The sequence below is a fragment of the Lepidochelys kempii genome, chromosome 4 (genome assembly GCF_965140265.1).
Source record: "Lepidochelys kempii isolate rLepKem1 chromosome 4, rLepKem1.hap2, whole genome shotgun sequence".
NCBI lineage: Eukaryota > Metazoa > Chordata > Testudines > Cheloniidae > Lepidochelys > Lepidochelys kempii.
In genome coordinates, this window is record NC_133259.1 from 55,472,184 (window position 1) to 55,499,169 (window position 26,986).

A 26,986-nucleotide genomic window follows, 5' to 3' on the forward strand; every position below is an offset into this window, starting at 1 on the left:
AGAGAAAACACTTCAGTCTGCAGGGGACTCGGGTGGGTGTTGACCCCAGATCATCCCCAGAGCCTTCACTTCAAAAGGGGTTGAGTGGTGAAGAGGAGGAGAGAGAGAAAGAAGAAGCTACCAGCAGACTCCCCCTGGAAAGGCTCCTCTGAGCAACTGGCCAGCCAGAGGGGTGTTGCCCAGTGTGACCATCTCCGCAGGGACCCCGGAGCAACTGGCCAGCCAGAGGGGTGTTCCCCAGTGCAGTCATTCTTCTGCTGTGAGCTCAGCTGCCGCTCAGGTTGGGCACTGAAGCTCTGGAAGCTGAAACCTAAGAAGGGGCTTCCTGCTGTGAGCTCTGCCCTGCTCTGAGCTCTGCACCAACAAGGGGCTTCTGTAAGCTCTGTGCTGCTCTGAGTTTTACTCTGGGCAACTACTGCACCGAGAGGGCACAGTTACCGTACCATCGCTAAAAGAGCGACACAGAGAAGCCCTGTTTCAGAGTAGCAGCCGTGTTAGTCTGTATTCGCAAAAAGAAAAGGGGTACTTGTGGCACCTTAGAGACTAACCAATTGATTTGACAGGTTTCAGAGTAACAGCCGTGTTAGTCTGTATTCGCAAAAAGAAAAGGAGTACTTGTGGCACCTTGGAGACTAACCAATTTATTTGAGCATAGGCTTTCTTGAGCTACAGCTCACTTCATCGGATGCATACTGTGGAAAGTTTAGAAGATCCTATTATATACACACAAAGCATGAAAAAATACCTTCTCCCACTCCACTCTCCTGCTGGTATAGTGATCACTTTAGATCACTAAACTTTCCACAGTTTGCATCCGATGAAGTGAGCTGTAGCTCACGAAAGCTTATGCTCAAATAAATTGGTTAGTCTCTAAGGTGCCACAAGTACTCCTTTTCTTTTAACAGAGAAGCCCTGCTGTCAGCTCTGCTTCAGCACCGAAACACCAGAGGCTTCTACCATCATGCTCTGAGGCAACAGTACCCCTCCCCGCCCCAAGGAGAGGAGACAGTTACCATACCATCTCTAAAAGAGCGGCATAGAGAAACCCTTTGGTACCAGATGCAACAAAACTCCCATCTAGGAAGTGTTCTGCACCTTCCCAACCATTGATACCGACTACAGACACTCCTCTGGGGTTCTGGATGAGCCCATGGTAACACAGATACTCTGGTACTCTGGAGACCTGTGGCCTCAGTACCCAGGGAGAGACAATTACCATACTGTCTCCAAAAAAGTCGCACCAACAAACTTTTTGTACTGGGCAAAACTCTCATTTACGAAGTGTTCTGCCAACTATCAGTAATGACAATGTACCGCAGACCCGCCTCTGTGGTACCAAATGAACCCATGGTACTGCATGAGGTCTGGTAGCCTGGAGACCTGATGATTGGGGAAGAACCACAGTCCCCATTACTTGGTACCAGGACTGCAATATCGAGCACGTCCCGGCACCGAGAATCGCTCTTAGCACTGGGCTGTATACTGCCAATACCCCAGTCAGCGGCACCCTTACCCACTGATAAATCTGACATGGGCCAGGAGAAGATCATTCCCTGGCCCCTCAAGGTGGCCCACCACCACACTACCAGGGTCATTCCCAATTCCATAATGCCAACCACCCGTTCCTGTCTTCCTGCCTCTCCCTCCCAAGGCCATATTGTAACTCTTTGGGTATAGACACACACATGGCGCGACCGTCTCCAGCGTCTCTCAGGGAGAGTCCACCAGATGGTTTGCTACAGCCTGGCACCCGAGCCAGGACAGGAGAAAGCTTTTTCAGAACAGGGGGGAAGGGGAAAAACAAACCAACAAAACAACAACAACAAAAAAACCCCTCCACATCTGAAGAGGAAGCTACTTCTTCAGCACACTTCTCCTCATCTTTCCCAGATGAGACTGTGCTGCCCACCCCTCATCACTAGGTGAAGATTTAAGAACTTTCTGGATCTTACCAAGAGGGTGGCAGACGAGCTGCACATTCCCTTACAGGAGGTGGCAGATACACATCACAAGTTGGTGGAAATTCTGCACACTACCTTCTCATCTAGAACTGTCCTCCCAATTAATGAGCTGATTCTGGATCCTACCAAAATCATCTGTCAGAGCCAGCCTCCATCGCACCAATCAGCAACAGAGTGTAAACAAAAACAACTCTACATCTCTACCCAAAGAGGCAGGCTTTGTTTTCAACATCTGCAACCCAAGTCCATCATAGTGGATGTGGTTAATGCATGAAACAAGCAACATAATGCCAAGTCAACTCCATATGATCAGGCTTCGCAAGATGGTGTATTCATCAACAACATTACTGTTTAGAGTCATAAATTACCAAACTGTTAGGGCCAGAACAATTTTGTTAATCTTGGGAAACCCAGGATGTTTCTGAAACATTACAGGAAACACAAAAAGAAACGATTCAGACCATTCTTAGAGAAGGTCAGTTAATAGCCAGAGTGGTCCTAGAGACACCACTGGATGTAGCTGTTACAGCTGCCCGCCAAGTCTCCATAACAGTGGTACTGAGGTGGGTTGTGGGTGGTTTTTTGTTTTGTTCGCTACACCTCTCTAGATTGCCCAAAGAGCTACAGACTTCCAATTTGAAGGGCCAAACTCTTTGCGGAGAAGACAGATTTTCTCTCCACATCCTGAAGGATTCTCAGACCGCACTACACGCCTTAGGAATCTACGCTGGGGAACAGAAGAGAAGATATACGTCTCAACAACACCACAGATCACAATCTTCTCAATACTCACCATCTCTGTGCTGTTATCAGCCACAGTGTAAGAGGCCCAGGGCTCAAAAGTGAGAACAATCTGCACCCCAGTCCATGACCGCTCAAACTGCCTCTTAATAAGCATTTTGATGAGCTGGTCGGGGGCCTGAACAATGATACCTTACAGCATCAACTGCCATCTGTACACCTGTCATGCCTCTCAGAAGTCACCTTACCTTACTTCACAGCAGTTAGGACCAGCTCTAGAGCAAAGAGATTGATTTCTAGCCCTGAACTTACAGGGTGCCGACTTCCATTTCTCAATACAGCCATCGTACAGGAGATTTCCTACTGCTTACCGTTGCGGCAGGATCATTATAGGTACACATTGTTCCACACAGGGTAGTCTCCAAGGTTCACTTCATTGTAGTGGCATACTAACCCTGGCACAATGACTGGACTTTATCAGCACCAACCTGATGCAGTACAAGCGAGAGCGCTCCTCTCACTACCCACATTCACCACCCTAGGACATGTCTCCCTAATATGCTGGGGAGCTCACCTACACAACAACAAGGTTCAGGACAAATGGCCTTCCACAGAAATGACCTTCCATATCACTCTTTTGGGGTTAAGGGCTGTCAGGCGTGCCTGTCCACAAACTCTGCCTTTTATCAAAAACAACACACAAAGGTTATGATGGACTTAATGTGACCTGTATGTTTTGTATAAATTGCCAAGGAGATGCCGGATCTCCCTCCCTCTGCAAGGCACCATTCAGACTTCGGAATTGATGCACCCATGACAATGTGCTCGTCTCAGCTGTCTGTCTGCAAGTGATACAGAACGGGATAACCAACAGTCTCAGTTGGAATTTTCTCACAACAATGAGTGTATACTGAATTCACAGGTGCTTCAAGATATAGCCACCCTTTGGGGAAACATTCATTGGCAGTTGCCCTCATCTTCCCAGAGGACAAGGGCCCACTTATATGTCTTTTCCCAGTTTCCTACCCTATCCAAGATTCTGATGAAAATTCAATGAAACAAAGCAAGAGTTATTGTGATTGCCCCTCTTGACTATGACAAGTCTGGCTCCCTTACCTGATGCAGATGGCAATATGCCCTCCTGTTCCTGTGACTTCAGCCCATTCCTCATCCGCTCTCTCAAAACAATGGCTGACCCTTCACTCCAACCCATGAGTCCTCCGCCTCCAGGCTTGGATCTTTCTTTGTTCCAAGGCTTAGAAGCAGAGTGCTCTGACAAGCTGAAACACATGTTGCAACACAACCACGAGCTGACCACTCCACATACCTGTCTACAAAATGCAAATGACTCCACGTTTGTACCATTCCAAACGGACAGACCCAACCTCATCTTTCCTCCCTCTGATTTTGCACTACATTTTAAACTCTCACTCAGCTCCCTTAAGGTACATCTCATGGCGAAAATGGCTTCCCACTTGGAGTTTGCTCAACCACTAATGTGTAGACTCTTTAAGGGCATTGGGACTCTCTTCTCCCATGTGACACTACCCGCTCTAACCTGGGACTTTAATCTAGTTCTCAGGGCTTGGACTAGACCTCCCTCTGAGTCCAGGGCAACTTGTTCTCTCTTATACCTGGCCATGACGACAGCATTTCTAATTGCCATCACCTCAGCTAGGCACATAGGAGAAATAGCGGCCCTGATGGCACACCCATTATTCATGGCCTTTGTCTTTAAATAAATAAATAACTCTAAGGCCATATCCCAAGTTTCTCCCTACTTTTTCTGCCTTTCTGTATAAATCAACAGATCCATCTCCCTGTTTTTTCCCAAAACCACATTGTGACAACTGGGAGACAATTGTGCATATGCTAGATATTAGAAGGACATTAGCATTCTATTTGGACAGGACTAAGGACTTCAGGAATTCCCCTAAACTCTTCCTTTCGTCCACAGAAAGGTCCAAAAGCTCTGTGATATCTCCTAAAAAGACTATCCAAATGGGTCTCTAGTTGCATTAATCACTTAGCAAGGGTGCAACTTGCTTCTGTCCATACGCACTCCATGAGATCAGTTCCTACCTCAATCACATTCCATAGGGATACCCCATCTCCCCAATCTATAGAGCAATGATTGTGGCCTCTGTCCATACTTTCACAGAACATTATGCGATCACTGAAGATTTGGCCGCTGACACCATCTTCAACTCCACAGTACTCTCTGTAGTAAAAGACTCCACTCCGAAGTCCCAGCCTCTAGTGGTGGGTACTGCTCCGGAGTCACCTAAAGTGGAGTACCCATATGGACATTATTCAAAGAAGAAGAGGAAGTTACTCACCTTGTGCAGTAACGATGGTTCTTCGAGATGTGTGTCCCTATGGGTGCTCCACAACCTGCCCTCCTCCCCTCTATTTCGGAGTTCTCTATGGTAGAGAAGGAAGTGAGGGGGGTTTGCCCGTGCAGTGCTAAATAGCGTTGAGGCAGACCACAAGGGAGGGAGAGCAAATGCGCAGGCTCAGTGGGACACTGCTACGAAAAATCTCCCATTAGAGGTGCAGGGGCACACAGACACCTAAAGTGGAGCACCCATAGGGGGACATATCTTGAAGAACCATCGTTACTGCACAAGGTGAGTAACTTCCTCTTCCTGACCCCAAATATGGTGATCAGCTGAACCCTGAGCATGTGGGCACGACTCACCAGCCAGATACCCAGGAAAGAATTCTCTGTAGTAACTCAGATCCCATCCCATCCAACATCCCATCACAGGCCATTGGACCTATTTACCACGAATAGTCAAAGATCAATTAATTGCCAAAATCATGTTGTCCTATCATACCATCTCCTCCATAAACTTATCGAGCTTAATCTTGAAACCAGATAGGTCTTTTGCCCTCACTGCCTCCCTTGGAAGGCTGTTCCAGAACTTCACTCCTCTCACAGTTAGAAACCTTCGTCTAATTTCAAGTCTAAACTTCCCGATGGCCAGTTTATATCCATTTGTTCTTGTGTCCACATTGGTACTGACTTTAAATAATTCTTCTCCCTCCACAGTATTTACCCCTCTGATATATTTATAGGGAGCAATCATATCTCCCCTCAGCCTTCTTTTGGTTAGGCTAAACAAGCCAAGCTCCAGTTCATGCTCCTTCCTTGCTGGACTGCAGTTGCAGCAGCTTTGCACCTTAGGCAATTGAGTGCTTACATATGGCATACACTTTACATTCAAGAGTTGTAATGGACTTTGGGAAAGAAATGGAGAGGAAAAAAACCAATAAAATGGATGAGGATTTGCTTTCTTTATAGTGCACTCTTTTTCATTACCTTTTAATTTACAGAAGTCCTTTGATCCAATGCACTGGCAATAGATGAATGCAGCCAATAGCATTAAAATAATTGATATCAATAGCAACCCACCCCTGCCATGAGTCAGCAAATGGTGATCCCAAGTAAAAACAAAATACTGGGTATGCAAAAGAAGAGGAGAAATGTCATTATTACAACAGGTCGTTTTAAGCGGAGAAATAGGAGGGCTCTGGAAAAGGGATTAAAAGTTATGTGGGGTCAGAGAAGTCACAGTTAGAGCCTGCAGCAAAACGATGATGCATAGTGAGAAGATACATGACGGGAGTGAACAGTAAGGCCCTGAACCAAAGTCCAGTGAAACCAATGGAAAGATTTCTGTTGACTTTAATCTGCTTCCAGTCAGGCCCAAAATGATAAGGAAGGGAAGAAAAATACTATATTAGGCATTGCTGGGACACAGCAGTCTGTCAGCATGAATAATAGTGGCCTTATTGTTCACTGTACAAGAAACTTGAATTGCTCTGTTTCCTTGATGATGGCTCAGGTGCCAATATGTTGGAAAAAAATCACTAGACATGTAAATATGATTGAATTAATTAATCTGTCCCCAACCTAGCACCAAGCCATTCATGAAAAAGAGAAGCTAGACTTAAAATGTTGAGGGCTAGCTAATGTTACCTTTTTTGTGATATTTCCTTTTTTCTTTGTTATGAGTATTAAATATTCTTGCAACTTACATGTATTAAAAGTCAGATCTATAGGCAGTTTTAAAAATGCCTAATTGGCATAATACTCCATTTACAGAGCGATTTTAAAATTAATATTTAGTTAATTCACTTGTGGTCAGTGTGATGGGTTCACCCCGGGGTCCTACCTGGAATGGGGGAACCACTGAGCCCCCTGACTCTCCAGCCTGGGCTCCCTCCACTGTATTGCTGCGACAAGCTGCAAAGCCCTCCAGCCTGCACTTTCACTAGCATACATACAGGTAGGGACACACCCAGCTGCAGTTACATGCAGGTTCTCTGACCAGCCTCTGCATAGTAAGGCTACAGCTAAGGCAACTCCCAGCTTCCCAGGCACGCACCCTTCTGGAGTATAAACTCAAAATTATACCATCTTGCGCTGCACAGGGAACTGTACAATGTAAGCTCATAAAGTTTGCTCCCTCCTGTGACGGTGCACGCCGTAAGGCTTTATGGAAATATGCTTATGAATATATATATGACATAACTGGAATATGTTTTATGCTACATATGCCATGTAACATAGCTTTGTAAAGGTTATGATCTACTGAATCTATTCATCCTATTTGTATGCATGTATCATTTTTGTATTCAAAGTTATGAATATTGGCTGGGTACGTGCTTGATTTTTTAAAGTAGCCTTAGTAAAGCATTTGGTCAGCATCTTTAGAAAGGTTTCAGAGGAACAGCCGTGTTAGTCTGTATTCGCAAAAAGAAAAGGAGGACTTGTGGCACCTTAGAGACTAACCAATTTATTTGAGCATGAGCTTTCGTGAGCTACAGCTCACTTCATCAGATGTTTACCGTGGAAACTGCAGCAGACTTTATATACACACAGAAATCATGAAACAATACCTCCTCCCACCCCACTGTCCTGCTGGTAATAGCTTATCTAAAGTGATCAACAGGTGGGCCATTTCCAGCACAAATCCAGGTTTTCTCACCCTCCACCCCCCGACACAAATTCACTCTCCTGCTGGTGCTAGCCCATCCAAAGTGACAACTCTTTACATAATCAAGTCGGGCTATTTCCTGCATAGATCAAGGTTTTCTCACATCCCCCCCACCCCCATACACACACAAACTCACTCTCCTGCTGGTAATAGCTCATCTAAACTGACCATTCTCCAGGTTTAAATCCAAGTTAAACCAGAACATCTGGGGGGGGGGGTAGGAAAAAACAAGAGGAAACAGGCTACCTTGCATAATGACTTAGCCACTCCCAGTCTCTATTTAAGCCTAAATTAATAGTATCCAATTTGCAAATGAATTCCAATTCAGCAGTTTCTCGCTGGAGTCTGGATTTGAAGTTTTTTTGTTTTAAGATAGCGACCTTCATGTCTGTGATTGCGTGACCAGAGAGATTGAAGTGTTCTCCGACTGGTTTATGAATGTTATAATTCTTGACATCTGATTTGTGTCCATTTATTCTTTTACGTAGAGACTGTCCAGTTTGACCAATGTACATGGCAGAGGGGCATTGCTGGCACATGATGGCATAGATCGCATTGGTGGATGTGCAGGTGAACGAGCCTCTGATAGTGTGGCTGATGTTATTAGGCCCTGTGATGGTGTCCCCTGAATAGATATGTGGGCACAATTGGCAACGGGCTTTGTTGCAAGGATAAGTTCCTGGGTTAGTGGTTCTGTTGTGTGGTATGTGGTTGTTGGTGAGTATTTGCTTCAGGTTGGGGGGCTGTCTGTAGGCAAGGACTGGCCTGTCTCCCAAGACTTGTGAGAGTGTTGGGTCATCCTTTAGGATAGGTTGTAGATCCTTAATAATGCGTTGGAGGGGTTTTAGTTGGGGGCTGAAGGTGACGGCTAGTGGCGTTCTGTTATTTTCTTTGTTAGGCCTGTCCTGTAGTAGGTAACTTCTGGGAACTCTTCTGGCTCTATCAATCTGTTTCTTTACTTCTGCAGGTGGGTATTGTAGTTGTAAGAAAGCTTGACAGAGATCTTGTAGGTGTTTGTCTCTGTCTGAGGGGTTGGAGCAAATGCGGTTGTATCGCAGAGCTTGGCTGTAGACGATGGATCGTGTGGTGTGGTCAGGGTGAAAGCTGGAGGCATTCACCCTGACCACACCACACGATCCATCGTCTACAGCCAAGCTCTGCGATACAACCGCATTTGCTCCAACCCCTCAGACAGAGACAAACACCTACAAGATCTCTGTCAAGCTTTCTTACAACTACAATACCCACCTGCAGAAGTAAAGAAACAGATTGATAGAGCCAGAAGAGTTCCCAGAAGTTACCTACTACAGGACAGGCCTAACAAAGAAAATAACAGAACGCCACTAGCCGTCACCTTCAGCCCCCAACTAAAACCCCTCCAACGCATTATTAAGGATCTACAACCTATCCTAAAGGATGACCCAACACTCTCACAAGTCTTGGGAGACAGGCCAGTCCTTGCCTACAGACAGCCCCGCAACCTGAAGCAAATACTCACCAACAACCACATACCACACAACAGAACCACTAACCCAGGAACTTATCCTTGCAACAAAGCCCGTTGCCAATTGTGCCCACATATCTATTCAGGGGACACCATCACAGGGCCTAATAACATCAGCCACACTATCAGAGGCTCGTTCACCTGCACATCCACCAATGCGATCTATGCCATCATGTGCCAGCAATGCCCCTCTGCCATGTACATTGGTCAAACTGGACAGTCTCTACGTAAAAGAATAAATGGACACAAATCAGATGTCAAGAATTATAACATTCATAAACCAGTCGGAGAACACTTCAATCTCTCTGGTCACGCAATCACAGACATGAAGGTCGCTATCTTAAAACAAAAAAACTTCAAATCCAGACTCCAGCGAGAAACTGCTGAATTGGAATTCATTTGCAAATTGGATACTATTAATTTAGGCTTAAATAGAGACTGGGAGTGGCTAAGTCATTATGCAAGGTAGCCTGTTTCCTCTTGTTTTTTCCTACCCCCCCCCCCCCAGATGTTCTGGTTTAACTTGGATTTAAACCTGGAGAATGGTCAGTTTAGATGAGCTATTACCAGCAGGAGAGTGAGTTTGTGTGTGTATGGGGGTGGGGGGGATGTGAGAAAACCTTGATCTATGCAGGAAATAGCCCGACTTGATTATGTAAAGAGTTGTCACTTTGGATGGGCTAGCACCAGCAGGAGAGTGAATTTGTGTCGGGGGGTGGAGGGTGAGAAAACCTGGATTTGTGCTGGAAATGGCCCACCTGTTGATCACTTTAGATAAGCTATTACCAGCAGGACAGTGGGGTGGGAGGAGGTATTGTTTCATGATTTCTGTGTGTATATAAAGTCTGCTGCAGTTTCCACGGTAAACATCTGATGAAGTGAGCTGTAGCTCACGAAAGCTCATGCTCAAATAAATTGGTTAGTCTCTAAGGTGCCACAAGTCCTCCTTTTCTTTTTGCATCTTTAGAAAGAATTTGCAAGTTAAGTGCCCAATCAAGAAGCACTTAACAATGGATCCTGGAAGGTTCCAATCCACATAAGTAGTCTACATGAGGACGTTCAAGGAAGCATGTGAACCATGGCTGCTACCTGTAAGTTCAGAGTCATTCATGGACGTGTGACTTGCCCATGTGACTCCAAAACTCTATCTTGTAGCTGGAATTCTACATGGTGGAGGGAGGGGTATCCACCCACTAGAAAGTCTATTTAAACACCTGGGAGACCCCTCCATTTTGTCTTCCGCTGGCTCAAGAGATAGCCTCTCCACCCCAAAGGATACCTGAAAGAAACTGGAACAAAGGACAGTAACCACAGGGGGTGTGAGCAATTGCTAGACCCAGTCCAGACGGAGTCTAGTCTGTAAAAGGAAGCTTACTGGAACACCTCTGAGGGTGAGGTTTTATCTGTATTCAGTTTTCATACTGTATTAGACATAGACTTGCGTGTTTTATTTTATTTTGCTTAGTAATTCACTTTGTTCTGTCTATTACTACTTGGAACCACTTAAATCCTACTTTCTGTATTTAATAAAATCACTTTTTACTTATTAATCCAGAGTATTTATTAATACTAATATTAATGGGGGGGGGAACAGCTGTGCATATCTCTCTATCAGTGTTATAGAGGGCGAACGATTTGAGTTTACTCTGTGTAAGCTTTATACAGGGTAAAACAGATTTATTCGGGGTTTGGACCCCATTGGGAGTTGGGCATCTGAGTGTTAAAAACAGGAACACTTCTTAAGCTGCTTTCAATTAAGCCTACAGCTGTTAGGGGATGTGGTTCAGACCTGGGTCTGGGTTTGCAGTGGGTCTGGCTCAAACCAGGCAGGGCACTGAAGTCCCAAGCTGGCAGGGCAGGAAAGCAGGGGCAGAGGTAGTCTTTGGCACATCAGTTGGCAGCCCCAAGTGGGTTTCTGTGATCCAACCCATCACACTTCCCTCAATGTGGAGAGGAAATGCAACAGCCTTTGCCCCTAAGTTGATTCCCCCACACTTCATTCCAATTCAGTGGTTTAGATAAAACAAAAACAAGTTTATTAACTACAAAAGATAGATTTTAAGTGATTATAAGTGATAGCAAACAGATCAAAGCACATTACCTAGCAAATAAACAAAAAATGCAAACTAAGCTTAATATACTAAATAGATTGGATATGAATGAGCAGATTCTCACCCTAAGAGATGATACAAACAGGCTGCAGATTCTTAAGGGGCAAGCTTCACTTGCTTTACAGATTGGAATCCCCAGGTTCTTCACTCACAGACTAGAAATCCCTTTAGCTTGGGTCCAGCACTTCCCCAAGTTCAGTCTTTTTTCCTCAGGTGTTTCCAGGAGTCATCTTGTTTGGGGAGTGAAGATGATGTCACTCCCTTCCTTTATATAGCTTTTGCATAGGGCAGGAATCCTTTGTTCCAAAGTTTGGTTCCCAGACCAGTCTGTGAAAAAATACAGACATCCCAAGATGGAGTCCAGAGGTGTGGTCTGATCACATGTCCTTGTAGAGTCATAGCAGCCATTACTTACAGGCTTTTTGTAGCTTCTCAGGAAGGATCCCCAGTTGGGAGATAAGCTTCTCCTAAGGCCTGTTGTTTTTTCCTAATGGCCCATTGCCCTGAATAGGCCCTTCCCCACCTACTATCTAGAGATTGAAAGCATCTTGTCTAGTGCGCGTTACCCAGGTGTAAGTACATTTGAAATAAAGATACATAGTCAATATTTATAACTTCAGATACAAAAATGATAAATGCATACAAATACGATAATCATCTTCAGCAAATCATAACTTTTCCATGTGACCCGTCTTGCATAAAATGCCACTGAACAAAACCCTTTACTCATTTAATGCTACATAATAGGCTACATTTTGCTGTTTACTTGAAATTATTTCAGATTTATATAGTATTTAATGCTTTGTATTTTATGCTAATAGTATTAACTAGTAAGACATGCAGTATACTGTAACCTATAGAAACATTATGCTGCAATATTCTGTTACATAAATGCTGAATTTTGTTAAATAAAACCCCACTCTATTCATTTTGTACATCTCCAGATGAGTCCTGTGGTCCTAATAAATTTCTAGACTAAAATTATGCACTCTTCTTCCTCCTTCAAATTCCGCACCACCATGTGGAGACTGGATAGCATGAAGTGTCTAGACTACTGTTTGCCATGGCAGTCCCTGTTTATGGTAGTCCCTGTTAACAAAGTGCTGCAGACTGGGTTAGATTAGTTTGTTGTAATTTTGCTGCCTGTGATTCACCAGAGTGCTTCTGTTTTCCAGCAGTGCTTTTACTGATGCAGCATTTGTGGTGTCAGAGTGAAATCGTTGCTCGTATCTGTTAAGCGGTGTGCAAACTGGATATCTTGGCAGAAAGCATACTGTAGTTACCCTGCTTTGTATTAATGCCAGTTTATATCCAAAGTAGGACATATGGTGAAGACTTACATAAGGGTGACCATCACTATTCCCCCGCACACTGCCTGAGTCATCTGATTTGGGGTTGGACATAAACTGTGTTGGCATGGATTTCACTCCAAACTCCAAAGCAGTTACCCTGAATTGGGACTACTTCTTTGTGATGCTGTTCCATTTTATGCATTGGAATAGGAGCCACTGGCCCTGTGCACATCCTTTTAGATCTCCATAGTGGCCACTGCCCCACCTATTTAGAACGAGCTAGAGGGTTTTTGCTGCCATTCCTGCACAACTGGTGTGGAAGGCCTAGCATAGCTTTTACGCAGCAAGGTGACTTTTAACTCCATAGAATGTATCTGTACATAAATATACTATATATAATGTCATTTCTATTTTGTACTGGTAAATTATATGCACTGGCAAAGGTAACAACCATTCCTTAGAATTATTGTCCCCATCTTCAAATTGTTGGCAGTTTTATTGTTACTTATCTGTATTGTGGTGGTGGCCCCAAGACCCAGTAAAGACCAGGGCACACTGTGCTAAATATTGTACAGACACAAAACAAAACTATGGTTCCTGCCCTGAAGAGCTCCCAATTTAAATATGTCAGCTGTGTGGAACTTGTAACAGAAACCTTCCAAACACGAACATATTTTAATGAAACTTCTCCTTTCTTTTAATGTATTTACCATTTTTTTTTAAACTACCAAGAGTGAAACTCTTAAACAGTACTTAACAAAAATAACTGCCTGACTCCTACACTATTATGTAACTTGCTCTTTGTTCTCATTACTTTCAGAATACAATCATTACCAAGTCAGAAGCTGTGCTCTAGATTCTGGGGGAGGGTGTAGTTAGTGCACTGCTTAAAACAATGCAACCTGACTTCTGAAAAAAGCAGTCTGTTTTGTCTCTCATGGGAGATCACCATGTTCATAAACCAAGATACCTAATTATGCAGCTGAGATGGAGAGGCTAAGTTAATGATTAACACAAAATATAGGGTAAATAGTACTGGTTGTGCAGAACCTATAGAAATTCTTTTTGGTAACTGTATTAAGCATCAGCTCTTGAAAGTTACTAAATGCAATCCTTATCTAATAGTTAAAAATAGTGTAACAAATACATATTTCAGCAAACCAAAATTAGAGTAAAACTTAACTCCCATGTCTCACACCTCAAACTTTAAGACAAGAAATACAACAGATAGAAACTGGACATTTTGTACAGCTAGAGTTTAAAGAAGTATCTTTGTTAGGCATTTTTCAGACCGCTATAAAGTACACATGTAATGGAAATGCCATTGGCATGTAACTAGAGGAACAAAGTAAAAATAAAGCTTGTTTATGGCCCCTCACTATGTGTATGTATGTACATTTATGCTTATATGTGTTTGGCTTACTTGCTGATCTTGGACAGAGTAGAGACTACTTTCCGTGTTGGTAGGTGTGCGTGCACCCGCACGCACATGCAACCCCTCCCCCCCACAGTTCCATAGTGAGTAATTTACCTCCACAAGTGCGACAGTAAATTTTAACTATTTCTTGGCAGAAAAATATAAAAGCACAAAAATATATTGCAACAAAATCCTTAGTGTGCTGTTTGTTGTAAGATTTTTTGTTTGGTGTTAACACTGAAACCATTGGTTATTAGAAATAATTAAAACACGAAAGTCACATCATATAAAACTAAACAAACTGCCATTTTCGGAGAGGTTTTGGCTTCTGCTTCCAAAGAATAGTATAATTACATGGGATTTATCCTTTAACAACATACTCCATTCTGGAGAAATTGCTACTATACCCCATTTGCTTCTGATTAGAATGTGGTGGCCATTGGTTATTCGAAGCCACATTTTGATTAGTTGCTTGGGCCAATTTAATGATGTTGCATCTGACAGCCAGCTGTCGTTGGTGCACAATTGGAACCTAATTTCAAAAACGCATGCACAAAATTTATGAAGTAGGGTGTAGAAGAAAAGCTGAAGAATAAACAGTGATAGCTCCCTCCTCATAATTGCCAAACTGCCTTAGCAGCAGCATTTTGTACTGTTCTAACTTATCATTTAAAAACTAAACTGGGAGCTTTTCAGTGTTCCATATTACTATGTAATAAAAAAGCAAGTGAATTGAATGCTGGGCTGCAAACTGCTGCTGAAAGTGCCGCTGGGCTTCTGGGGATTAAGCAATAGGGAAGGTGTCTTGTACAGAGTGCATTAAGAGAGCAAAATTAATAAATGTCCAAAACACTGGAATGAAAATTTAAACTTTTCTGTAACTTATTCTATCAAAAGACTCAGCCATTAAGGTCAGAACGGACCATCATGATAATCTAGTCTGACCTCCAGTACATTGCACGCTACAGAACCTCACTCTCACACTCCTGTAATTGACCTATAGCCTCTGTCTGAGTTATTGAAGTCCTCAAATCATGATTGGAAGATTTCAAGTTGGAGAGAATCCACCAAAAAGAAAAGGAGTACTTGTGGCACCTTAGAGATTAACCAATTTATTTGAGCATGAGCTTTCGTGAGCTACAGCTCACTTCATTGGAAAGCTTATGCTCAAATAAATTGGTTAGTCTCTAAGGTGCTACAAGTATTCCTTTTCTTTTTGCGAATACAGACTAACACGGCTGCTACTCTGAAACCAGAGAATCCACCATTTACACTAGTTTAAACCAGCAAGTGACCTGTACCCCATGCTGCAGAGGATGGTGAAAACCCTCCAGGATCTCTGCTAATCTGACCTGGGGAAAAATTCCCTTCCGACCCCAAATCTAGTGATCAAATAGACCCAGAACACGTGGGGCTGAGCAGGCTTCAGAGCTTGATTTGGAACATCCAGGCTTTTATTTTTAACACACTAGCTTGAGCCCTGCTAGCGTGAGTCTGTCTACCCATGCTGGGAGGCTCATTCCCAGTTTCAGAGTCAATATGTCCTTAATATTTTACCTCTTAGAATGCATCAGGTTGCACAGTGAAGCTTTTTCAAAAAATATTTCCTGAGGGAGGCCGCCCTAGAATCCCCAGAGAAGATCTTTTTAAAAAGGTGCAGCTCTGACACCTACTAGACAATGGTTGATACTGGGTAGGAGGTTGCCCTGGACATAAGTGGGGAGAAGAGTCCCGTCTAGGTGGGGGAAACTTTGGCCTGAGTCAGCAGGTGCCAAGCATCTTCTCTTCCCCTCCACCCAGTTACATAGGCTTGGGTAGGGAGAGAAGACGCTTCTGGCATGGAGTCAGCTTTTGAGAGCACTGGCAAAGATTTCCCTAGCAGGAAGGAGCACAGGAGGGTGAGAGGGCCCACACATCATGTCAGTGCTGTCACACTCTGTTTTTCGGTTTGCTCCCATGAGGGGTTATAATTTCAGTGCTACTTGGCCTGATCCAACTCATATTAAAGCCAATGGAAAGACTCCCTTCTGGAGCCTGTGTGCTGTGATCTCCTTAGAAATTACTAAGATAGATACGTTAGGCCAGATTTGTAAAGGTTTTTAGATGCCTAAAGATGCAGTTAGGCACCTACTGACATTTTTAAAAGCTATATAATCAGCTGAAACACTCAGATTTTTTTAAAGGTATTTGGGCTCCTGGTATAGCCACAGTCCCTTCTGTGCAGTGCTCTTCCTGGGATTTGTACGTGACATAGCATTTACAGGCTGCCCCCAGGGCAATTATCACTGCAAGTTGTACCTCGGGTTTGTCTACACAGTGTGTTAGTGTGCACCAGCTGGGGTGTGAATTCTAGTGTGTATGGGGTGACCATATTTCCTGAAGAGAAAATGGGACACCCCAGCCGTTTGCCCGAGGTTACCCCTCTCCACGCTGTTGCCGGTTGCTGGAACCTTCCTCTGCCGTGCCAGGCTGTTGCCTGGTCACTGGAACCCTTTGCCTCCCCCTCTCCCCCCCAACACACTGCGAGGCTATTGCTTGGTCACTGGAACTCTGAGAAGGCCCCCTCAAGAGGCTGTTGCTCGGTTGCTGGAACCCTGCTCCCTCCCCCCACCCCTACCTCCCTCTTGCGGGAGGGTTGGCATCTTTGCTTGCCCCCTCTGCGCTGCACCCCACTTTTTTGATAAAAGTGGGCATTTGCCCTGTTTCCTCTTGCCAATGGGAGCTGCAGGGGTGGCACCTGTAGGCACGGGCAGCGTACTGAGCCCCGTAGCCATGCCTCTGCCTAGGAGTCGGACATGCCGGCTGCTTCCGGGAGCAGCGCAGAGCCAGAGCAGGCAGGGAGCCTGCCTTAGCCCTGCTGCACTTCCAACTGGGAACCTCCTGAGGTAAACACCGCCTGGCTGGAGCCTGTACCTCAAACCCCCTCCCATACCCCAACCCCCTGCCCCAGGTTGGGACCCCCTCCCACACCGTAACTCTCTCCTGGGGCTCGCACCCTGCATCCTAACCCCCAGCTGGAGCCCTTACTCCCTCACATACCCCAACCTGGAGCCCCTTCCCACACCATGAACCCCTCATTTATGGCCCCACCCCAGAGCCGCACCCCCAGATGGAGCCCTCACCCCTTCCTGCACCCTAACCTACTGCCCCAGCCCAGTGAAAGTGAGTGTGGGTGGGGGAGAGTGAGGGATGGTGGAGTGAATGGGGGCGGGGCCTCGGGGAAGTGGCAGGGCAGGGCAAAAATGTTTGATTTTGTGCAGTTAGAAAGTTGGCAACCCTATTGCCAACTGATCAAGTCACCAAGAGTAAACAGGACAAATTCTTCCTTTTGGGGAAAAAAAGTTGGGACAGCTGGTACAGGACTTAAAAAAAGGACTGTCCCAGCCAAAGCATGTGGTCAACTTAAGCGTGTACTTGTGTGTTACACTGCAACTGGTTGCATAGATACTGCTTGCATGCACTGAAAGTTCCCAAATACATGTTGACTTAGTCCTGTTTGAAGGAACTTTTAGTGTGTGGCAGAAGGGTCCACACAGCCAGTTAGTGTGTGATATGATGATGCACCCTAATGTCATGTGAAGACAAGACCTCAGTTAAACTGTTTGATTTACTCTTCTCTTGTGTCCTACCTGTTACTGATCCACTCTACGCCCTGGTCTACACGGGGGGAGGATCGATCTAAGTTACGCAACTTCAGCTATGTGAATAATGTAGCTGAAGTCGAAGTACTTAGACCTACTCACCGCAGTGTCTTCACTACAGTGGCTTGACTGCTGCCACTCCCCTGTTGACTCTGCATGCACCTCTAGTGGCGGTGGAGTACAGGAATCGATGGGAGAGCACTCAGAGGTCGATTTATCGCATCTAGACTAGATACAATAAATCGATCACCACTGGATCGATCACTGCCTGTCGATCCAGGTCCCAGGTAGTGTAGGTATACCCTAGGATTCCCTCAACCCTTCAAAAGCCTTATACTGGGTATCTCATTCCCCCATGGAGAGGACTAGATGTAGAGGTCTTTGAAATAGATTGACAAACCTAAAGTTTAATCAGAGGTACTCATCTGAGGCAGAGATCACCTCAGCCAGAGCAGTTTGCAGTTGGATCTGAGGTTCTTCCAAACAGTGACACATTAGGCAGTCAGTTATATATACATTTAAAATCTGAAGTGTTGAGAGAAAATGTAGCCTTTTGTGGAGGTGGGGCACTGGGCAATGATTTTGCTAATCTCTGAATTCCTCGCTTGTGTAATACTTCAGTTTCCTATGTCTGCTTGGATTCCATCTCTCTTAAGGATGAGGCAGAGAGTGAAATTATATCATCTAGGTTCTTTCTCTGGGTATTGGAGGAAATCTGCTTAACTTTCGTGGATCAAATGAATGGGGGGAATGGGTGGAAATATAACTTAGTCTCTGATCCTTTGTGGCTTTAGTATAACACTTAAAGTTCAGCAGATGTGGCCTAGTACTCTGTAACTGTAAATATGCCGGAATGTTGAGTTCATGTTTTGACATGTACAATTGTCTTAATATTTCAGAGTATGTTGCAAGTTTGATCTTCTTGTTGGCTTTGTCTTCACATGCAAAAGATTCCTTGATAGGAAGTGGCTCCATACAGCTGACACTATTTTCAGATGTATGCTGTTCTGAAGGAGGAAAACCTGTTTTGAATGACTTCTTTTTTTTTTTTAAGGGGTTTATTCATATACATACAATATGTTTAATGTTGTAATCTCAGCAGATTTCTTGATATACATCTTTATAGGGTATTTGAAAACATCTCTTGAACTGAATACATTTTAAAGGTAATTTAAGTGTGTGTGTATTTATTATAGGGGGAGCAGGTAGCAATTCCTATGTTTTGGCTGCCTAACACTTTCCAATATAAAATATTTTTGTTACCTCTTTTTGGAAGCATTAATATCTCCATTGTTTGCAGCAGACATTTGTAATTAAGTAGGTGGAAAAATTGGTCATTCTAGATAAGTGCCTTTTCTTTGGCCTGTAAAATTCTGTTTAGGTTTTGCTGAGAGATAAAATGTGGAAAACGGCCATTTCCCTTCTCTTGCTTGCAGAAATCAGGTAAGATTTTGGAAACATGCCAAAATTAATAACTGAACATGAGAATTTTAAGTTTGGGCACATAATGCCAAGATGACAACATTGCGCTGGGAAAAACCTGCAATCTGCTGTGTTAGGCAGATTCCCTTTACCATCCCCTGGTAGAGGGAGCCATACAGAGCCCACATAGCCTGACTCCTTTCCTAGGACAACAGCCTTCTGCTGCTGCCACCAAGTAATCAAGTTAGTCCTGGAGCTAAAGGGGTAGAAGTCTGTGCTGCAGGCTGGAAGGCTCATTGTTCAAATCCTGCTCATGATGCAAGGTTCTTACATTTATACGTTATAGAATTTTTTTTTGATTTTACCTTAAACAAACAAACTGGGAAATTGTATACAAATAAGCAACATTAAAAGAATGGTATTTAAGTTTGAAAAGTCAAACACTGAAAAGGCAGAAATACCTGATTTAAGGTTGCCAGTGAAACACTAGTTCTGCCTCCTTGTATATATGTGTTTGTTATGGTACAGACTCTAGCTACATGATCACTTTTCCCCCTTCCCTCCCCTCCACTCCAGCAGAACCCCTGCATCATTCAGTGCATAACATGAACGCACAGGGGGGAGGGAGGGAGGGAGAGTTAGTTGCTCTCCTGGCTCATGAAGTCAGACACTGGGCACCTGGATACTAGTAAGGAAAGATTTAACTATCACCTGAACAGGTGCAGGATGACTGTGAAATGTGCCTTAGGTAGATTAAAGGGCTGGTGGTGATGTCCTATGAAAAGACTTGATCTTGGTGAGCCAAATGTTCCTGTTGCTGCATGTTGTAGTTTGTATAATATCTGCAAGATGTAGGGGGGAAATGCTACCACCAGGGTACAGGAGGGAAGTGGGCAGATTATCTGCTGATTTTGAGAAGCCTGATCCAAGGCCATTTACTAGAGACCATCCGGTGCTGTGTGGCTGAGAGTAGCCTTGGAAGCACATTTTAAGGATTTGCCTGTGCCAGACAGTTTGTTACTTTGTTATTATACCATATAGTAATTATCTTATTTTACTTAATTTTTTTTTTGGATGCAGGGGGGGCCTTATTGCTTCGGAGGATTTACATCTCTGTACTGTAAGGCAAATAAAATAATGTTTTTTCACAAAGTGGAACTTCATTATGTAATCACACACACACACTACTAAAAAAGGGAAGGTTATTGCATGTTTGCTCCCTTGCAATGTGTATCTTTGTCTTCCCATCCCTCCTTTGCTTTCAGCCTACCCTTGTCAATACACAGTGAACATGGGATCAAATTGACTTTGCTGTAGTGTCTCTGGCAAATTTCTTCCTAACACAGTTCTGTAGTATGAAGCGTCAGATTGTTATAAATGGAATCGTGCTTAAAAACTCCATTTTCATATTTTATTTTTGTGTATTATTGCTTGCAGGGTATTAAATCCCAATTAGATATGCTGCTATCATTGATGACTAAGTGGAGAGCCTGCTGTGTATACAGATAATATGTAGGGTTAATAATTTTGTACAACTTATGCACTTTTCTAAAGGAGTGCGAGCACTTCAAACTGTATACTTAAAAACTTAGCTGGTTTTGTTCCAGCAGGGTATGCCTCTGTCTGTGTTTAATTATTTAATCTCATTTTAAAAATTTCAGGACAGTAGAACCTCAGACATACGAACGCCAGAGTTACGAACTGACTTGTCAGCCACACACATGGGTGTAGTTTTGTGGGGGGGAAGTGGACATTGCTCCCTCCAACAGAGGTGAGGCATGGGGGGGTCTCATGGGGTCAAGTGCCACTGCTCTTCCCCCTACTGCTCTTCTGTGAGCGCCAAGCTGCCCAGGGCTTGTTCTGCTTGGCCTGCCGGGGGAAGGAGGGCTCTGTTGCTCTCATGCCTCGCCCCTGGAACGTTTCCAGCTCGCTTGGCCCCTTTTCCTGCAGTCAGGGCTTGGGTGACAAGCGGAGGGGATGGGACGGACGCACTTCTCCTGCTGGGTGAGGGAGGGTGGCCTCTCCAGCTCATTGCCTCCTGGGTCCTAGTGCTGACCATCTTCCTCTTCTGTGTGCTGGGCCCCCTGCATGGCCACCATCCTGTTTCCTATACAACGGTGAGTGCCTGCAGTGGGGTAGGGCAAGGCGTGTGGGGTGGGGTGGGGCAGGGGAAATGGGGGAAGCAGATTGGTGTGGCGGGTTAGGATTAGCATTTTTCTCTGCATAGTAAAGTTTCAAAGCTGTATTAAGTCAATGTTCAACTGTAAACTTTTGAAAGAATAACCATAATGTTTTGTTCAAAGTTACCAACATTTCAGAGTTACAAACAAACTTCATTCCCCAGGTGTATGTAACTCTGAGATTCTACTGTATATAATATGCTCCAGTTCTTACATGATTCATCAAAAGTAATTTACCCTGCTATTCCTGTTGTCCCATTTATCTCAGAGTTTAAAATTCCTGTTGAATTGTTTATAGACAGGGTAACCTGATTGTTTTGCTAGATTTCAATGCAGCAGTTTCCTCATACATCATATGATTTTGCAGCTGACTTCTTCCAGGTGTTAATTAGTTGGGCAAGTACCAAAACGTAGTGTACACATTATCTTTTCCCTCCAATAATCAAAATATGCAAGTCTAAACAAGCCTCTACAGAGCAGAATATTTAGCGAATATAGTATATATATATTTTCATAAATATGCAAAATATTTCTTAGTTTCTATCATTTGAAATCATAACTTTTTCCACCATGAAAGTCTGCAAGTCTACAGCACTGTTAATGACTTCAAGATGCATTGAAGCTGATAGTATATCTTAATTATGCAACTGTTAGAAATACCATTTGTTTTTAATTAAAAATACAGAAAATAAACCAAAATAGAATTTGGCATGTGATGCATATAGCTACTTACAGATAGATCTCTTCCATCATGATAGCCCACCCTTTTTAGCACTAGCTAGTTCCTGTTAGAGACATTGTTCCTATTGTGTCTTTAGGTAACTAAGAATTAATAAATTTTGATATCGGATGTTCTTTTCACTATTTATGCTGTTTATTTTCTGTAGTTCTCTCAGGTTGGACAGTGAAAATAGACTAGGCAATTTCTCTTGTTTCTAGACTTTCATTTCCAGCCTCTCATGTTATTAGCATCAGGCGGCAATGTTTGGGGTTTTAGATGCAGCAGAATCAAACATTCAAACTGTCATCCATTTAAAAAGAAACACATAGTTAGCCAGTAAACTGTTGTTAAATCCGCTATTTACACCTGAGTTACGTTAGTGTTTCTTCTTAAATACTGTGGTTTCTGGATTTTCAATTTGATGGGTACTTTTGTTGATAGTGGGATACATCAACTTTTTAAAAACATGGTTGTTAACATCTTAAAAGTCCTGTTCTGAGAATAGTACTGTCTATAAAAGGATATTAATCCAGCAAGAAAAATGTCTTTATATGTGAAACTATTTTCTTCATGAGAAATATCCCCTCTTGACGTAAAGAAACTTCAATCTAATGCCAAATATTTTGTTTTTCTTTAATAAGCAGCAAACATGTTTTCACTTGCAAACTTATTGGGATTGACGGGCTGACTTTGAATTTTTTTAAAACCTTTTCTGTTTTGTGAGAAGTGAGAGGAATTAATATTTGTTTGTGACTATCCTAAGTTTGTCATAAGGTAATTAACAAAAATTGGATTGTATTTGTTGTCTAGGCAATTTCTATTAAATTTGTTGCATTTTAAAGAGTCTTGAAGCAAACACAAAACCTGTGTTTAAGAAATCCAAAAAGAGAAGCAGATCTTACAAGAAGAAAATAAAAATTATTACTTTTAATATGTCCTTGTATGTCTGTTGGCGTTAAGGCTGTATGTCAATTGTGAAGCCTTCGGTGTCTTGAAGAAGGAGTAAGAAGAGTTCGAGTTTTGTATTATTGTTGTAGGCAGAGAAACAGAAGTGTGGTTGCTGAGCTACCACAGCTGGTATGTGGTGCCCTTTCAGCATCTGAGGAAAATGTTATTAAGGTAGAACAACACAACCTTAACTAACATTAAACGAAGGTAGTTGTTTTTTGATGTGTGAATTGCCTTATGTTTTAAAGAACCTGCATAAATTGGTGATGTAAAATAAAAAGCAGGTAATACAATTCCTTGCAAAGAATAATGATGTAGTGAACCACTAGAGATTATAGTTTGTTTTTGACTATGAAAACTTAGATTTAATGTGGCTTTTGCAACTTGGTGTGAATGTGCTGTCATGTATAGAAGACCTAGGACATTACCTAGCAGAGAACATTGTCATTACTTAACGCAGCACTTCAGATTGGTGACTCTGAAGTCCCTGTTGACATTAGAGTAAATGGAGCCATTGGAATCTGGTGTCATATGTAGACAGGTCACTGCCTAGAAAGCAGTGTTGTCATAGTGTTCATGGGGTGCTTCCAAACTGGCACAGCTTAAATCAGTTATGAGATAGAACAGTATTTTCTAGAACAGTAAACTGGAAAAATATAGGCGTTATGTGTGAAAATTTTAGGTATACTGTAACCTACATCAGAAGCTTAGTGTAGAATCTCCATTTGTACACTTCGCAAAACTATTTAAAAAAAAAAAAAGTGAGACACCAGGGACCTAATTTCAGAAACATCTGTCTCTTTTCCCCCAGTATTTTAGAATACATTATTTCTATACAAGTTTCAGCTACACAGAAAATGAAAAGCCGTCCAGTGGTCGATTCTGTTAGGTTGTTTTAATTTTTTCCCGCAGTAAAACATTTAGCAGATATTCCCATTCTTTCCCTGCTTACACACAATTCTCTGATGCAACCTTAACTCTGATTTTTGCTGGCAATCTATCATAATTAAAACTGTCTTGGTCCTAATACTGATATTTTGATATTTGACACCTCTCACCAAATGGTTTTAAACAGTGATGTCTAGAGATGTTGCTTGTTTTTTCCTGTTTTCCCATTAGATGGTAGCAGTGACTTTCAGCAACATACAACTCTCTTCCTGGTCTCTGCATGTTTCCTCCTGTCATCATCATGCTATACTGCTGGGAAAATTATAATGAGTAAAGTCTTTGCATTCTACCTTCCTGAATTCCTGGTGCATTGTTAACGGGACCAGAACTTGCAATTTGCTCAGTGACCTCATTTCCCTTTGGCCTTCAAGACAATATTGAAAGATTTGAGGCACCGTGTAGGATTAGTCCCATGCAGGGGTGGCAGGTTTGTATAATTTCTGGTTGTGCTCAGAATGGGTCCAAGTCCTGCCCCACTCCTCCACACCCGCCTTCTATTTTTTAAAATAATGTAAAAATGGACTGGAAACAATAAGCATTTAACAGTTTCCCTATATTGCACAATGTGGGGGTGTGCGGGGGGATGAGGGCTCTGGGGTGGGGCTGGGGATGAGGGGTTTGGGGTGTGGGAGGGGGCTCAGGGGTATGACAGAGGGTTGGGGTGTGGGGCCAGGGATGAGGGGTTCATGGTGTAGGAGGGGGCTCAGTGCTGGGGCAGAGGGTTGGGGTGCGGGGGATGAGGGCTCTGGCTGGGGGTGCAGGCTCTGGGGTGGGTTGGAGATGAGGAGTTTGGGGCGCAGCAGGCTGCCCTGGGGCTGGGGCCAGAGAGGAGGACTCCACAGTCCCCCCAGCTCTCGCCCTGCAGGCAGCACACTCATCCAGCACAATCACTGCATGTGCTCCTAGGGCAGGGGTGGGCAAACTTTTTGGCTCGGGAGCCACATTGGCATTGTGAAACTCCTATGGAGGGCCGGGTAGGGGAGGTTGTGCCTCCCCAAATGGCCTAGCCTCCACCCCTTATCTGCCCCCTCCCACTTCCTACCCCCCGACTGCCCCCCTCAGAACTCCTGACCCATCCGACCCCCTGCTCCTTGTCCCCTAACCGCCCCCCCCAGGACCCCACCCCCTATCCAACCGCCCCGGCTCCCTGTCCCCTAACTGCCCCGACCCCTATCCACACCCCTGCCCTCAGACAGGCCCCCCCGTGACTCCCATGCCTATCCAACCCCCCCTGTTCCCCGTCCCCTGACCGCCTCCCCCACCCAGAACCTCCGCCCCATCCAACTCCCCCGCTCCCCACCCCCTTACCATGCTGCTCAGAGCGGCAGGAGCTCGCAGCCCCACTATCTTGCTGGAGCCAGCCATGCCGCCTGCGCTGCCCAGCAGGAGCGGCGTGCTGAGGCTGGGGGGGGGGGTGTGGGATAGTGAGGGAGGGGCCGGGGGCTAGCCTCCCTGGCCAGGAGCTCAGGGGCCGGGCAGGATGGTCCCGTGGGCTGTAGTTTGACCACCTCTGTCCTAGGGGCTGGGCCCCCTCTCAGATCCAGGAAGCCCCTTTGCTTCCCTTGTGGTGGGTGCCGGGGGAGGGAGGGAAAGGGCTGCCATCACATGTGCGCCGCCTCCTCCTTCCGCAGGTGGCGGTGCCTCTCCCTTTTGTAACTGGCAGCAGCCAGCGAGGGAGCTCAGCATGGAGCGGCAGGGCAGCTGTCAAGGGCACAGGCAAGGATGCTCCAGGAGAGGCTCTTGGAGCTGGCAGGTGGGGCCGGGCTACGTTCCGGGGGAGGTGCATGGGGCGGCAGGCGGGGCCAGGGGAGAGACCCGGCCCCGAACATTGGTGGAGCTGGACTCCCGTGCCCTGAATTTGCTGGAGCAAGGGCATCACGGGCCCATATAACTCACAGCCCCTGGTCCCATGCGGTTGTGAAATACTCTGGGGGGGTCCTTTGAGGCACAGGTGCTATAAACCCAAGATACTGCTTCTTATTTGAAGTTATAGCAGTAGAATGTTTCCATATAAAGGAAGCTTGTTTTATGAAACAGAACTGAGATGTATTTCTCTACCAAATCATAAAATATCTGGGTATTAACAACTAGGGATATACGGGATATATTCAGATTAGCAAAGTGCTTTTCCTAGCACAGGATGCAAGGAAATGTATATCTGAGAGTTAGTGTCTATGAAGCTTGTAACTTATGGTTTAAATACTGCATGTTGTTGTTTAATAACACAGTACTATATGTGTGTATGGGGGTGGATTGCCACTTTTTGTTTCTGGAGTCACCATATATTTTTATAGAGTTCTATAGTATTTGTGGTAATTACATCAACAACTTTGTTTTTCCTGATTTTAGAAGGGTGAACTGATTGCCTAATGATTTCCAGACAGGATTAAAATGTTTGCCCCTTCAAGCCTCAAATAAATCCTGCACTAAGCTGTCCCTGATCATGGTCTTCAGGTTTTCCCCATGCTGAGCTGACTACGTTCAGTGTCCTGAGTCCAGTGCCTTGGGAATAGCTCTCCATACCCATGTCTATAACTGAGTGCTCAAGCCTGTCACCTAGCCTCAGACCTCTCTGGGAGGTGAGAGGGGCAAAGTTTCCATTTTGTTTCCAGGGAACAACTGTCCCCAGTGACTGTCTCCTATCACAGAAACAAAATCCAAGTATGTTAGGAAAAGATTTATTTGGCATAGGAAAGAAAAATATAAATGAATTTTAACATAAATTAACAGAATAAAATGAGACAGTGCTGGATTCTAGGCAAACCTTCTTGAGATGGGGTAAATCTTGTGGTGACAGTCTATTGACTAAATAGAATTAAAAGCCTTATGTCAACAATGCTTGTATGCTTTGTCTCCTGCAGCCTGTTGAATCATTTAATTCAAACATCCTTTCTGTAGATCAGAATCTCTCTCTCTCTAGTTGTCACCCCCCTTCTGGAAATAATGATTGGTTCTTTCCCAGTTATGTCCTTGTCTTCCCCTCTCCTCCCCACCAATTCCATGGCTTGTGCAGAGGTTTACACATTATTAGATCACTTTGTGGTGATTAATCACTGTGCCCAGCAACGGGGACTACAAATAACCAATCTGTACT

At 44.2% G+C, this 26,986-nt stretch overlaps 1 protein-coding gene across 9 annotated transcripts in view; it reads left to right on the plus strand.

The window, feature by feature from the left end:
• The window catches only part of ARHGAP10 (Rho GTPase activating protein 10), a 266,272-nt gene that overhangs the window by 60,363 nt on the left and 178,923 nt on the right, over positions 1-26,986 (plus strand). Inside the window, exon 1 of one of the 9 annotated variants that reach the window (XM_073341322.1) lies at positions 25,546-25,645. The exons of the other annotated variants lie outside the window; for them this stretch is intronic. Coding sequence (XP_073197423.1) covers positions 25,615-25,645 — 31 coding nt within the window. The 5' untranslated portion in view covers positions 25,546-25,614. Of the gene's footprint in view, positions 1-25,545; positions 25,646-26,986 lie in introns of those variants that run through there. 9 annotated transcript variants of the gene reach the window in all.